This window comes from Suricata suricatta, chromosome 5 (assembly GCF_006229205.1).
Source record: "Suricata suricatta isolate VVHF042 chromosome 5, meerkat_22Aug2017_6uvM2_HiC, whole genome shotgun sequence".
Lineage (NCBI taxonomy): Eukaryota > Metazoa > Chordata > Mammalia > Carnivora > Herpestidae > Suricata > Suricata suricatta.
The window spans coordinates 149,239,822-149,254,824 of NC_043704.1; the positions used below are offsets into that span (position 1 = coordinate 149,239,822).

Below are 15,003 nucleotides of genomic sequence, written 5' to 3' on the forward strand. Positions count from 1 at the left end.
AGTCTGACCAGCACGAGTGAGAAACCATCAGAGGCTGCAGTCCTAGGGGCCCCCCCACATTCCCAGGCTTCCCCTCCAGGAGCCCAACCGGGCTCTCCTGGTGAGGAGAGAGGGACGCCCTCCCAAGTCCCACAGGGACAGAGGGAGAGCAGGCCTCATAAACACTGCGCAGAGCCGTGCCCACCGCGAAGGCTCTCTCCAGGAGGGAGGACGTTGCCAGGGCGGCCCGGACCAAGGTTCCAGCGGCAGTAAGGAAGTTCCTCTGCGCCCCAGCCCCCCAGCCTTCCTGTCTCATGCCGGGAGGAACAGGAACAAAAACGAAATGGAGGAGACAGGGGCCAGGACCTCAAGGAGGTAGTGTGGGAGCACTGCAGCAGGGAAGGATCTGGGGGCGGGGGGCTGGCTCCACTCACGTTAAGGACACTTCGGAGGCCACACTCCTGAAACACCGCCGCACTACAAGACTGAGGGTTGCTCCAGAGGTTAGAGAGCCCGTCCCCTTCTCAATACCGTCTCATCCACCAACAGGCTCCAGGATTCACAGCAGCGACTGCAGTTAAAGGAGACGCAAGACTCACCTTCTCTGAGGGGAAATCCAGGGCGCCCAACATATAGAGGGAGCCAAAAGTTAGGAGCCGACGGGAACATACAGCGTCTGGTGTCTACGGCCCAAATAACACCAAGTACAGCCCAGCTTCCAGCCAGATGAACACAAATCCTGACGCCGAGGCCTCTCTCCCTCAGCTGCCGCCACCTGATGCAGCACCTGTGGCTTTCAACAAATGACAAGGCGTGCCGGAAGGCAAAAACATAACACTCCGAAGAGATGAAGCAGCCACCAGTACCAGACCAGGACACAACAGAGTCTAGAATTATCAGACAGGGATTTTAAAATAACTATGGGAGCGCTGGGTGGCTAGGTTATGATCTTGCAGTGTGTGGGTTCAAGCCCCGCATCGGGCATTCTGCTGTCAGCTCGGAGCCCGGAGCCTGCTCCAGATTCTGTGTCTCCCTTGTTCTCTGCCCCTCCCCGACTTGTGCTCTGTCTCTCTCTCAAAACTCAGTAAACATTTAAAAAAAATAACTATGATTAATATTGTTACAAGGGCTTTAATGGTGAAAGTAGACAAAATGTAGGAACAAATGGATAGTGTAAGTAGAGAGATGGAAAATGTAAGAAACAATAAAAATGGAATGCTAGAAATAAAAAAACACTCACAGAGTGAACGATACTTTGATAGGATCATTAGTTGACTGGACACAGCTGAGGAAAACCAGCACTCTTGAAGAAAGGTCAAAAGAAACTTCCCAGTCTGAATCAATGCAAAGAATGAAACAGAAAACACTCAACACGAAGACATCTAAGAACCGTGAGACAAAGAGTAAAAGGTGTAACATATGCATAATTATACTACCAGAAGGAGAACGCAGAGAAAATGGAGAAGTATTTGAAGAAATAACGCCTGAAAACTTTCCAAGATTAATGACAGACACTAAATCAGAGATCCAGGGAGCTCATAAAACATCAAGTCGCATAAATGGCAAAAGTCTATCCCCAGACATATCACATTCAAACCTGCAGAAAACCAGAGAGGTGATTTTGAGAGAAGCCAGCGGGGAGAAAAACACCGTGCTTACAGGGAACGAGGCTAAGAGCAGAAGCCGTGCTAGCAAGAAGAGAATGAAACGAAGTGCTTATTAAATAAAGTGTGGAAGGAAACCCCCACCAGGCCAAAGTTTGCATCCAGCAAAATTACCTTCCAAGGTGCAGGAGAAATAAAGACTCTCTGTGTTCCTTTCTAGAAGTTATTATTCTAGGGGGTTGGGGGAAGGGACACACAGACACAGATAATAATGCGTTGCCACCAGACCTGCCCTGTGAGAGATGTTAGAAATTCTTCAGCAGAAGGAAAATGATGGAGGTCAGGAAGTGAGATCTACAGGAAGAGTCAGAAAAGGAATCAATGAAGAGAAGACATTTTCTTTTTGCGTATTCTTAATTGATCCAAAGCATCACTGCTGATTAAAGCAGCAACAAGATCCGTGTGTTAGGCGGTTTCGGCCTGCGGACGAGTGACATGAAGGACAGCGGTGTCGTGAGGGCAGGAGGAAGGAGCCGGCAGCATCTTGTCACAGGGGCCTGCACTGCATGGGAACTGGCACAGTGTTATCCGAATGTGGGATTTTGATGAAATGGACACCTCAAAGTTGATGGCAACCTAACTAAACACTGTTTTAAAAAGTAATAATTAGTAGGCTAAAAGAAAAGATAAAATTGAATCATGTAAAATGCTTAAGTAAAGCTAGAGAAGGCAGGAAAAAGGAAATAACAAATAGAAAACAGTTTAAAACATGGTAGCTATTAACCCAAGTGTATCAATGATCATTTTACATGTAAGTGGTCTAAATGTACTAATTAAAAAATAAAGAATACCAGAGTGGATGAAAAGAAAAGCTTAACTCTATGTTCTCTACAAGAAATCCACCTTAAATACAAAGACTCAGATAGAAATGCAAAGCAATGCACCCCGATCTCAGTCTCTAATACCATTTTCTGCTCCAAGGACCCAGAACTCCATGGAGAAATGGCTGATTCTAGGCCTGGGGCAAGAAGCACAGAAGAGGAGCCCGGAGAGTTTTATCATGCCACAAAGTACAGGAGTGCACAAAAAAGCGCATGCACACACACACACACACACATACACACAACAATGGGGGGGTGTCAAAGAGACACAGGACCAACTGGACCAAGAGCCCCCAAAGGTCAAAGCTGGAACAATGTAAGCACCACAATAAAGCAGTATAGCATTATAACCCAAAATATAAAATAAATATCCATGAGTGTATATTTGATACAAAGAGACAAATTTCCCTTATGGAAGAATTCCAAACAGTGTGTCCAGATGCTCGGCGCTCCAGGAGGGGAGCACAAATCCCCACTCTTTGGTGTGAGCCTAGCACAGGGACCTCCTTCAGAAAAGCCCAGGACAGAACAGGGAAGGGCAGTGGGAGTCCCCAGGGCAGAAGCCTGACACGCTGCACGCCAGCCTGGCAGGCGGTGCTGACGGGCTGACTGCACCCCACGTGAGGCGGTAAGGAGAGCCCCCCACCTCTGGGGTCTCCCTCTCCCCCACCCACAGTCTGAGAGAAACATCAGACAAATCTCAGGGGAGGCGTTTCCCCCAAATACTTGACTGGCGCTCCTCCAAACTGCCAACGTCTTCAAGAAACAAGGAAAGCCTGAGAAACTGTCACAGGCCAGAGCAGCCTACGGAGACACGACAGCGAAACCTAACGTGTGTCCTGGATGGAATCTTGGGGCAGAAAAGGGACATTTAATAAAATGCAAGGAACTCTGAATAAACTGTGAACTTTAATTAATAATAATGTAGGGGTACCTGGGTGGCTCAGTCAGTTAAGCATCCGACCTTGGCTTAGATCGTGATATTGCAGTTCATGAGTTTCAGTCCTGCATTGGCTTGGGATTCTCTCTCACTCTTTCTGCCCCTCCCCATATTTGTGTCTGTACTCTCTCTCAAAATATAAATAAATAAGCTTAAAAAAATAATGTATGAATAGTGGTTCACTAAATACTTAGGCTATACTAATGTTAAGATACTAAAAATAGGGGAGAGAGGAGATATATGGCAGTCTCTGAACTACTCTGCCAACTTCTCGGCAGGTAAATCTAAAACTGTTCTAAAAAATTATTTAAAACACTCTGTCATACACATTTTCTGTAAATTTTCAGGTAAAACAATCAGACTAGCCTTTGAAAGAAACCTTCTAAAGACAACTCAGTGAAGTATTTCCTAGCGGGTTCTCAGGAAACAATACAAGTCCCCGACGTCCTGCATCCTCAAGCCTCCGCCCGTGTTTCCTACAACAGAGGCAACGCATCATGATGTCTGTGCCGTCAGGTTTTCAGAAGCTGTCCGAACACGATGAAAGCGCAGACAGGAGGCCGGGCGGAGGAAGACGCGGACTGGGAACACTGGTGCCCACTGGTCTTAGAGTCGCTGGTCAGCAGGGCTATGGTTCCCGCTCCTGCCTTTGCTTCTGGGGCCCAGGGCTTCTGTCCTACTTTCATCACACATTAGGGCGGCTTCAACAAAGAACGCTCTCTACCTTGCATTTCCCAGAGCTCAATAGGATTCAGCATTCATGTCGACTCCTTGCAGAACTCACCAGAATATCCTGCACTTGTCAGCTGTTGCCTTAACGGAACCTCTTCTGCCAGAGCAGGGACGTGGGGAAGAAGGCTGCACAGATCCAGTGAGTGCACAGGAAAAGGGTAACAAAACAGAGCCAGCTCCAGGCTGTGCTGTACAGGAGAGGAACTTCGTACAACGAACAGAGTTCGGGTCCAGGAAGAAAAGGGTTAGAACTCTATATAGCTATACTGTTTTTTTTTTTTTTAAAGATCAACGTTAAATTTTATATTCTTCACTGGCATGTTTTCTTAAAGAGAACCCTGGTTTGTTACTCTTTTCTTTCTTAAACAAATTAACTAGATATCCTTAATGAACATTATTGTTAAAAGAGGAGAGAAATCTGAACTACTTCTTTGGCAAAAGGTTTCACCAGGGATTTTCAAGGATCCTCACAGTTACAAACAAAATCACGTTAGCAATCACCATGCTGGAAACTCCCAAGGGAGGGATTTTGAGAGGCAGATAAAAGTGATTTATAAGGCTTGACAATAGCAAAAGCAGTTTGTTTCCTAGCTATTCTGAGTTTATTCTTTTAAAAATGTAGCTTACCAGTGCCCTCCGGGGTCCTGTGCTCAAATATACGAGTAAATAGGAGGGTGCTGTTACTTTTCCCCAGTTTTAAATAAAAGGGGCACACAGCAATGCTATTCTGCACTTTGATTTTGACTTATCAATTATCAGAACCCTTTCCATATTGATACATAGAAAGCGACCATAAGTTACTTACCCCAGGTAGACCTTTATGTTATTTCTGGTATTATTAAGGATGCTGCAGTGAATATCCCCATATATTTACAATTTGGACACAGGCAAATTTGGGATTTTATCACAAACACAGAACTGCTGGGTCCAAAGATGCATGCACTTTTAATTCAAGTAGATTCTGCCAAATTGCTCCATAGGAGGTGTGAAGCCACTAAGCGCCCCCTAGAGGCTAAGGGTGAGGTACCTACTCCCCCCGGAGAACCAGGATACTGTCCCTCCGGCGGATTTCTGCTCCTCAGAGAGGTGACACCTGGTGTTTCAGTATAGTTTCCATTTGGACTTCTTACTCTGAGTGGTGCTGAACATCTATTCATTTGCTTAACATCATCTGCATTTTATTAATCTGTGAGCTTTCTGTTCACAATGAAAAGCAGCTGGGAAGGTTGAGGCACTGGAGGAAGGAAAAAAGTAAGGGAGGAAGAAGAAAACACATCTATTCAGTTCTGCACAAGGATAAAGACCTCATTTTTTGGGCTTACATTTAATCCAGCTTATATTGGAACATGTCCAATTCTAATGATGTTTTACTATTATTTCTATTAGGAGATTTTATTTTTAGAACAGCTATAGTTCTCTAGAAAAATTGCATAGAAAGTACAGACAGCTCCCATATACCCTTCACTCCTCCCGTTTCCCCTTCTATTAACACTCTGCACTAGTTGGTGCGTTTGTTACAACTGATGAACGAGTATTATGAATTAAGATCCACAGTTCACATTAGGGTTCACTGTTACGGGTTTAGACAAATGCATAACGGTATGTACCCACAACGACTCATCATAAAGCATTGCTTTCCTGCCCTGACCATCTGTGGGTCACCTACTCATCCTGTCCTTCCTCCCTGCCCCCAAACCTCTGCCGACCACCCATCTTTTTACTGTCTCTACCGTCTGCCTTTTCTAAAATGTCACACAGCTGAACTCATGTATTACTGCGGCCTTTACAGACTGACCTCTCCCATTTGGTTATATGCATTTAAGTTTCCTCTGTGTCTTCTCAAGGCTTGATAGCTCATTTCTTCTTAATTTAATATTAGAAAACATTCCGTTGTGTGGCTGTACCACAGCTTGGGTCTCCAGTCATTTACTGAAGGGTATCTTGATTGCTTCCAGTTATTGGCAATCATGAGAACTTCTACAAACATACATGTGGAGGGTTTTGTGTGGACATAAGTTTTTGACTTAGTTGGGTAAATATCTAGGTGGACAATGGCTAGAATGGTGAAGAGTATGTTTAGTTTTATAAGAACTGCCAAATTGTCTTCCCCAACTAAGTGAAACAATCCAATGTGTAGAGGCTGTACCATTTTGCATTCCCACCAGCAGTGAATGAGCTGTTGGATTGTTTATTCACGGATTGTTTTATCATGTTCAGTGTTGAGCTCTCTTATATTTTAGATAGAAGTCCTTTAAGAGATCTGCCGTTTGCAGATATTTTCTCTGCAAGCCTGTGGTTTGTCTTTTCGATCTCTTACCATTATCTTTTGAAGAGCCTAAGTTTTTCATTAAAAAAATAAGTCTAACTTGTCAATTATTCCTTTCATGCTTTGGGAACTGTATCTAAAAATTCATTGCCAAACCCTGGGTCACCTAGATTTTCTAGAAGTTTTTACTTTTGTGTTTTACATTTAGGTCTCTGATCCATTCTGAGTTAGTTTTTGTGAAAGGAGTAAGGTCTGTGCATAGATCCATTAGTTTGCATGTGGACGTCCAGTTGTTTCACCACCGTTTGTTGAAACGACTACCTTTTCTCCATTGAGTTGCCTTTGCTCTTTTGTCAGAGACCAGTTAATTATCTTTGTGTGGATATATTACTGGTCCCTCTATTCTGTTCCACTGATCTATTTCTCTGTTCTTTGCCAATGCTACAGTCTTGATTCTGAAACGTTATAGTATGTCTTAGTGTCAGTCCTCTTTTTTCTTCTCCTTCAGTATTGTGTTGGCTATCTGGGTCTTTTGCCTTCCCACATCAACTTTAGAATCAGTTAGTTGACATCCACAAGAGAGCCTGTTGGGATTTTGACTGGAATTGCATTGACTCTACAGAACAAGTTGAGAAGAACTGATATGTTAACGATAGCGAGTCTTCCTCTCCATGAACATGAATTATCTGTTCATTTATTTATATAGAGTTACAGGAGACAGTGAGGTTGGGCTTTTGTACTAAAGGGGTGCTGTTTAGAGAGAAGTGGGGCGTAACTGGAGGGAGCCGTGAGGACCAAAAGGGAGCCAACCACAGCCTGGAGGGATGGGCAAGGGAGAGCACTGTAGGAGCAGGGAAGGGGAGTATGGGTCCCTGCAGGAAGCAGGAGAGAAGGTCAGAGGCCCTGATATGAAGACTTAAGACCACTTAAAACTTGAAAACATAAAGATACAGATATATAGACAAATGGAACAAAATAGTCCTGACATTGAGCCATGCATATGTGAATATCTGAATTTAGACAAAAATGTCAAAGTAATCAGTCCACGGAAAAGGGTTTCTTCAACAAATGGTTGGAGTAACAACGGGATATCCATTTAGGGGAAAAGAATGAACCTCAATATTTATCTCATACTAGATACAAAAATTAACTTGAAATGCATCACAGATCTAAACGCAAAAGCTAAAACCATAACATTCATAGAGAAGAAAATCTTTAGGAGTGTGGCGTAATGGAAGATTTTTCAGAAAAAAACATGTAAATAAAATGGCAAGTCACTGACTGGGAGCAAATACCTGCCTACGTTTGACAACAGACTTATGGACACAATGCATAAAGAAGGCTGACCACTCAGTAAGGAAAAGACAATGCAATTAAAAAATGGGCACAATAGCTGAAAAGGCCATTCACAAAAGGAGATCCATAAAATGCTAATAAACAGATGAAAAGATGCTCTAACATCCTTAGTCACCAAGGAAATGCAGATTAAAACCACATGGAACTATCGCTACACAACTGACACAATGGCTAAAACAAAACAAAACTAAACTACTGGCAATTTCTAAGACCCGCAAGGATTTGGAGTTCCTGCAACTCACAGCTCTTGCTGGTGGAAGAGTAACAAATTAGAAACACTTCAGAAATAGTTGGACAGTTTCTTAGGCAGTTAAACAAAACCTTATAGTAAGATGCAGCAAATGCACTCTGAGATATTTACCCTAGAGAGTAAACACAGATTACATGAAAAAGCATGTATGAGAATGTTCCTGCAGCTTCATTCATAACAGTCAAAGTATGGGAATAACCAAAACCCTCATCAGCAGATGAACTGCTAAGAAAATTGTGGTATATTCAGATAATGGAATACTACTCAGCAATATAAGAGAAACACCCTGCAGACAATGATACAGGTGATCTCGAAAGCATTATGCCAAATTAAATAAAAGCCAGAAACAAACAGTATATCCAGTGTTGTTCCATTCGTGTAAATGTCCTGAACAGGAAACTGTAATTCACAGAGAGAGGAAGCACTTCAGCGATGGCCAGTGATGGGGAGTAGAAGAGACCAACTGCAGAGAGGACGGAGGAACTTTCTGGAAACGGAAATTCTAAGTGTTTTTGTCGTGGTAGTCACGTGGGTGGATACACTTGTCAAGACCTCAACATTTAAAACGAATGCATTTTGTTGTATGCAAATTGCTCCGTGAAACATGGAGGAAGAAGACCGCACAACAGAATGAGGCAGGGAATCCTTTACTCCTTCAACTTTATCTGCAACAGCGACGACCCTACGGGATTGAGACACGCGCACACCAAGCTGTTAAGAGAATTAAAATAAGATACAGAGGAATTTAGAGTTTTCCCACAGATGGGAAAACACTGACACATTTTTTTTTTTTTAGCTTTCATCACAGTAATGGACTTCCTAGCATTTGAGCCTAAGCATTCTTCTGAGTTGTAATGCAAGCATTTGGGGTCATATTTTAAATTTTAATCCTAAGTAGTACAATCCACAGTATTTTCCTTTCAGAGCAAAATTAATCACTTTCCTGCTTCAGCCGAAAGGCCTTCTCATTTTGAGCACTGCCTTCTCATATGCATTATATGAAAAACAGCCGTGGCCCCATGCTGGGTGGGCAGGGAATTCTAAAGGACCCTGATCCGCTCTGCATGTCAGTTTCCTAGCTCCCACCATGGTTTCAGTCACCACTGCATCCCCAGTGGGCAGCACCGTGTGGCACACAGTCCGCGAGAAAGGCCGAAAGGGCAGGTGAAGGAACCATGCTTCACCAAGAGGACCTTCCTGTAACAGGAAACGCGGTGGACGAATGTAAAGTCCCTGTGCGGGAGCCAGGGTGACAGACAGAGCATGGGTGGCAGGGCTTGCTCCAGTGGAAGCCGCTCCGCAGAGAGCCTCGCACGTGTGCACAGGGTCCCACATGCACCAAGTGACCCTGTGGGGCTTCCCTCCCTCACACAAACTCTGAATGTAAATCAGGCTTTCAGAGCTCACAAGCATGTGGACGGGGAGGGGTGAAAATCTATCTCTAAACCTCCAGCTGGGTATTCAGTCCTACATCAGGTGGCTTCTTCTCCTGATCTGCCTTCCTGTCACTTCCTTCAGGTTCATGTTGATTTAATCTCCAGAGGGCTAGTATCCTCTGGAAACATTCTCGGACCTCCTGTGAGTAATCAGGCAAAGCGAGGTCTAGCAAATGTCAGCACTGCTTCGCTTCAGAAAAGCATCAACAATCATACCTGTATTTTTTTAATTACATTGTAGTTTATAGCAGCTTCATTCATAATCGCCAAAAATGGGAAGCAACTACGATGTCCTTCAGTAGATGACTGAAGAAACAAACCACGGTACATCTACACCCTGGAACAGCATTCACTGATGGGGACAAACGAGCTATGACGCTGCAAAAACACACGCAGGAACTTTAAATGCGTTTTTCTAAGTAAGTGAGAGAACCGAACCTAAAAGGGGTATATACTACATGATTTCACGTATATGACATTCTGAGAAAGGGAAAACTGTAGAGACAGTAATAAGATCAATGGTGGCCAGGGGATTGGGGGGGTGGGAGGGACAGTGGGATGAACAGGTGACACGCAGATTTTGAGGATGGTGACACCGTTTCATACGATGCTCTAACAGTGGATACATGGCAGTATGCATTCGTTACAACCCACAGAACGAACAACACAGAGTGAACCCTAGTGTGAACTTTGGACCTTAGCTAATAATAATGTATCAACATCGGTTCATCAATTGTAACAAAGGTACCTCACTAATGCAGGATGTTAATAATAAGAGAAACTGTTTAGGGGAGTTGGGCTTATGAGGTAAATGTAAATATTCAATATATTTTTTCTATAAAACAAAAACTGCTCTAAAAAATAAAGTGTATTAATGTAAAAAATTACATTGTAAATCAAGATTGCAGAGTTTTTAATATTACATCTTTAAACAGACATATCTAGTTGCAAAATAATTTTCCATTAAAGTATTTTTAGAAGACTATTGTAACGATTTTCTCTCTTACATAACACTGCTATGACGGCCCAGAAAATATTCAGAAAACATTTTCTCCCAGTTGGAAACCTATTTAAAGTAACATCAAACATTCAATCCCAGGTTTAACTAACAGTAAAGTATATCCAATTTCAAAAGAAATATATGAAGAAATCAGGTATAAATACAACATTTATTTTTTCCCTTATTTGCCATCAAATGTCTCATATTTTGTGGGCACAAAGTTTCAAAATTTCCCAATTCTACACTTAGGAAATGGAATATTCCTTACCAGATTGTCTACTCTTCATCTGAAACTTCATAATGGCCCTCCCCTGCAGAGTACACGTATCCAAGGCTCTGGGGTGAATATCTAGGGGTTAAAATTCTTACGAGTAACCAGTTTTACGAATGACCTTCCTGTATATGATACAGTCCCACCTTCTGATAAAATTTCCAGAAGTGAAGGCCCACAATTGATGCAAATTGCTCCAATTATCACCAACCCACTCACCACAATGGTTGGGGGTAAACACAGGTCAAGTGACCTCCAGGTAAACTCAGGGCCGTGGGAGGGCTCTTAGGGCGTGGGCTGTTTTACCCCGTCCGCTCCGTCCCCCACTCCCGGTTTGATGCTACACCTTCTCCTGGCTCTTCAAACCTCCAACACGCCTCTCCGTGTGCTGTCAGCACCAACCCAACTTGCTGTTTTGTGGAGAGAGCAGAAGCTTTCAGAAGAGCACATTGGTGAGTCCCCACACCGTACCCCCCCACGTCCATTCCCTCTGTACTGAGGTCTGACCTGTCCCCCTGTGTGTGAGCCAGCTGTCTCTTTCGTGGAGACAAGGACACTGTTACAGCTCTTCTCACTTTTGGGGCAGCTCCGCCAACAGAGCAGGTAGGGTCATCAAGGTGCGCCTTTCAAGCAGCCCCAATGCATTTTTTAAATCCCTCATATACACACCACATGTGAAATGTTACTGACAAAACTGTTTAAGCTGAATCTAATCAAGCCTTTAACCCAAATTTCTAACATAATATAGGGATAGGGAGACCAGGTTATAAAAAAAGGAAAGAAAGAAGAAAGAACAGACACACCTGAAGGAAACAATCAGATCAACGCTGTGACATGTCTGCATGAACACAGCGACTAAAAGCAGGTGCTTTGGTGGTCACTTCAGCAAAGGAAATCTGTGATCACAGACCAATACCTTAGAAGACGCTCCACATCACTGGCCACTGGAGAAATGCAAATGCTGCAGCACGACACGACCACCAGAGTAGCTAAACTGAATAAAAACAGACACCAAAGTGTCGGGGAGGACACAGAGGGGCTGGAACGCTTGTACACTGTTGGTGGGAAGAGGCAAAACGGGACAGCCATCGCAGGAACAACTGGTGGTGTCTCATAATGTCAGCTACGCCGCAACAGTCCTACACCTAGGTATCTGCCCAAGTGAAATGAACCCGTTACTTACACGAAACAACGGGCATTTTGGGCTTGTAAGGTGTAGCTCTACTCAAAATCGCAAAGACTAGAAGCAATCAAAATGCCCTCTTCTGAAAAATGGACAAACTCTAGCACCTCCACACACTCACACACTACTAGTCCCTGCAAAGCAAGGGGCTATTCATAACTATCCATAAATGCAGTAACATAGAGGAATCTCATTTTAAGTGAAAGAAACAGACTCAAAGGCTATAAACGGTATGATCTCATTTACATGACACTCCGGCAAAGGCAACACTGAAGGCAAGGCAGTGCGCACGAGCAGGCAGGGGAGGGGAGGTCTGAGTACAGAAACAACATGAGCGCTCTTTCTATTCTCTTCCTTTTTCATATTAGGAGACTGCCGCCACGATGACGCCTCAGGGAACAGTGGGCTCCAGGGAGTTCATCAAACTTGATGACCCAAAACCACTCTGCTGTTTCTCCAAGTCAGTAACCCCTGGAGGACCGGGAGCGGGAGGGGTGACATTTCCTTAGCAGGGAGGCCTCTTGCTGGCGGCTCAAAGCCTCCTGGTGGTCAAGGAGCTGAAACAATCTCTCCTTGATCACATTTTTAATTTAGAAACAGTTTAAATTGGCTAAACCAAAGCTCTCATGAAGAAGTATATTCACGAATTTTCGTTCCCCATGATCAATGTATATGTTAAAACAGCTTTCTGCTGCTTAATGCAGAGGGACGAGGCAAAACGAAGACTGGTTAAAGAGAATGGATGTATAATAAAAATCAAATATCAACTACCATAAGAGAAATGACCATTTAAAGTAATAATCCTTTAGGGGCACCTGGATGTCTCAGTAGGTGAAGCATCCGACTTCAGCTCAGGTCATGAACTTGCCAGTCCTGAGTTCCAGTCCCGCATAGGACTCTGTGCTGACAGCTCAGCGCCTGGAGCCTGCTTCAGATTCATGCTCGCTCGCTCGCTCGCGCTCTCTCTCTCTCTCTCTCTCTCTCATTCTGCCCCTTCCCTGCTCACACTCTTGTCACTTTCTCTAAAAAAATAAACATTTAAAAATATATAATCTTTTAGTTATTTTGGAAGGAATGTATACATCCATTTTTACATTTAAAGAAATTGACAGTTATATTCAAGACGCTACCCAATGAAATGCAGTTATCTGGCAGTAAAACAGAGGTTCCCCCAAATCTCTTTATGAAGCCTCTTGGATCTCGTCAAGAGGGATGTGTGAAGCTCAGTTTTCTCTCCAATTTTATTATCATCAATTATTTTGTGAAACTTTTTTGTTCTATGGTTTTTATACTGGATTAAATATATAATCACTATAGGAAAAATAAAAAAAGAAGATGCAAAAAAAGCAAAAATCATCCAAATGTTAACCTAAAAACTACTGTTGTCAAATGTGGATTACTTCCAAGCCTTTTCCTACACACATTTACACGTTTTCCACTTCCCATTTATTATTGTGGCCATCTTTCCAATAATAAAGATTTATATACAGTTTTTTTTACAGTGGCAAGGGATACCATTATAAGAAGGCCAACATTTATTCATTATCTAGGTTGGATACACAGCTCGCTTTCCATCCTGACTTCACACTGAGTGTAAGGAAGTCGTGAATCTTTTCGCTTACTGTTCTTCAGTCAGTGCCATTCAATGGTGAAGGTCTCCCCACCTAAAGGTCAGGTAAAACATTCACCTATAATCCCTTCTAGTCTTTTCTTATGGTTTTCATTTTATGTTTATAATTTCACTCAAACTAGACAGTAATGCATTATTAGCATAACTAGCGTGTAATTTACAGAGGGCACTGACCTTCATCCATTCCCTCTAAATGGGTAGCCAGCTGTCCCAACACCATTCAGTAACTCATGGGTCATTTTCTACTGACAGGAAATACGTAACATACACTGAATTTGTGTAGCGGGTACTTCAGATAGTTCCTGGACTCTATCCTGTTCCATTTACCTATTTAGTCTGGTGGCAGTAGTTACTGGGGATTTATACCACATGATAGGGCACACTCCTACCACTGTATTCTTCTCTCAGAAGATGTTCACGGCCATTATCTCACATTTATTCTACTTGGCTTACATCAGATTCATATGTTTTGATATGCTATTTACTCATTGTTACTTTATAATGTGTTTATCTCTGGTATTAGACTTGAGTGATGAATTTCTCTTTTAGCTTATTTACTTTTCTCCTACAATTACCAGGTACTTAATGTAATTAATGTACTTAATGACATCTAACAAAATACCAAAAGACAGTGCCAGAAAATTGTCAGGCCAAGGTCACAGCTGCCGGCACTTCTAAGTGATCAGTACGGAATAGATGGAGGAGGATAAGAGTTAATCATCGTATGGCTGGAATCAAAATGCAGCTCAGGTGTGAGAGGCTCCTGGCACACACAGATGAACTCCTTTCTGCTCTCACGTCCTGCCAAATGTCACCAGGGTGACCGCCCCCGGCGCCCTGAGGAGGACCACTGGCAGCTCAGGAGGCTGGGCACCAGGCCTGGCAGGGCTCCAGGTGCCGGCTCCCCTCTCCCCGCCTTTCAGAGCCAGGCTCCTCCCAGGCCTCCAGAGAGACACAGCTGGGGCGAGACACATGTCCCCTGAGGGGGACTCAGGCGGAGACACAGATGAGGCAGGAACTGACGACCACTGCAGAGATGCGACTCTCCATTCAGAAGACAAAGTGCAGAATACTGTTTTTCAAGAGGGACGGGAACATGGAGAGGACCAAGCAGGGCTCTTAGATACTGAACTTACGAGAGAAATATATTCCATACAATAGGAAATAGTTGAGGAAGTCGTCTCAAATTGACAAAAACAAAGCAAAACAAACCAAAAAAGGAGACACAGCGGCGGGGCCCAGGGCGTGGGGGAAATACACAACAAAAGGTCAGTTTGGATAATGCAACAGAGCCCAAAAGTAGAGAAGATAAGAGATGTGGAAACAACAGTTTTCAAACAAAATAATTCAAGACACGTCACAGACATGAGGCACAGGACTCTGCAAGTGTTGTTGTTCGCTGTTCAGAAAGAAAAAAAAAAAACAACACACACCAAACTACCGAAGAGTCACTGGACCATGTCAGCCTCTCAACA

At 43.5% G+C, this 15,003-nt stretch overlaps 1 protein-coding gene across 1 annotated transcript in view; it reads right to left on the bottom strand.

The window, feature by feature from the left end:
* Window positions 1-5,322: 5,322 nt before the first annotated feature.
* LOC115292402 (anoctamin-10-like) overlaps window positions 5,323-15,003 on the bottom strand; it is a 63,543-nt gene continuing 53,862 nt past the window's right edge. Inside the window, exon 7 of the mRNA XM_029940487.1 lies at window positions 5,323-5,370. Coding sequence (XP_029796347.1) covers window positions 5,338-5,370 — 33 coding nt within the window. The 3' untranslated portion in view covers window positions 5,323-5,337. The remainder of the gene's footprint in view (window positions 5,371-15,003) is intronic.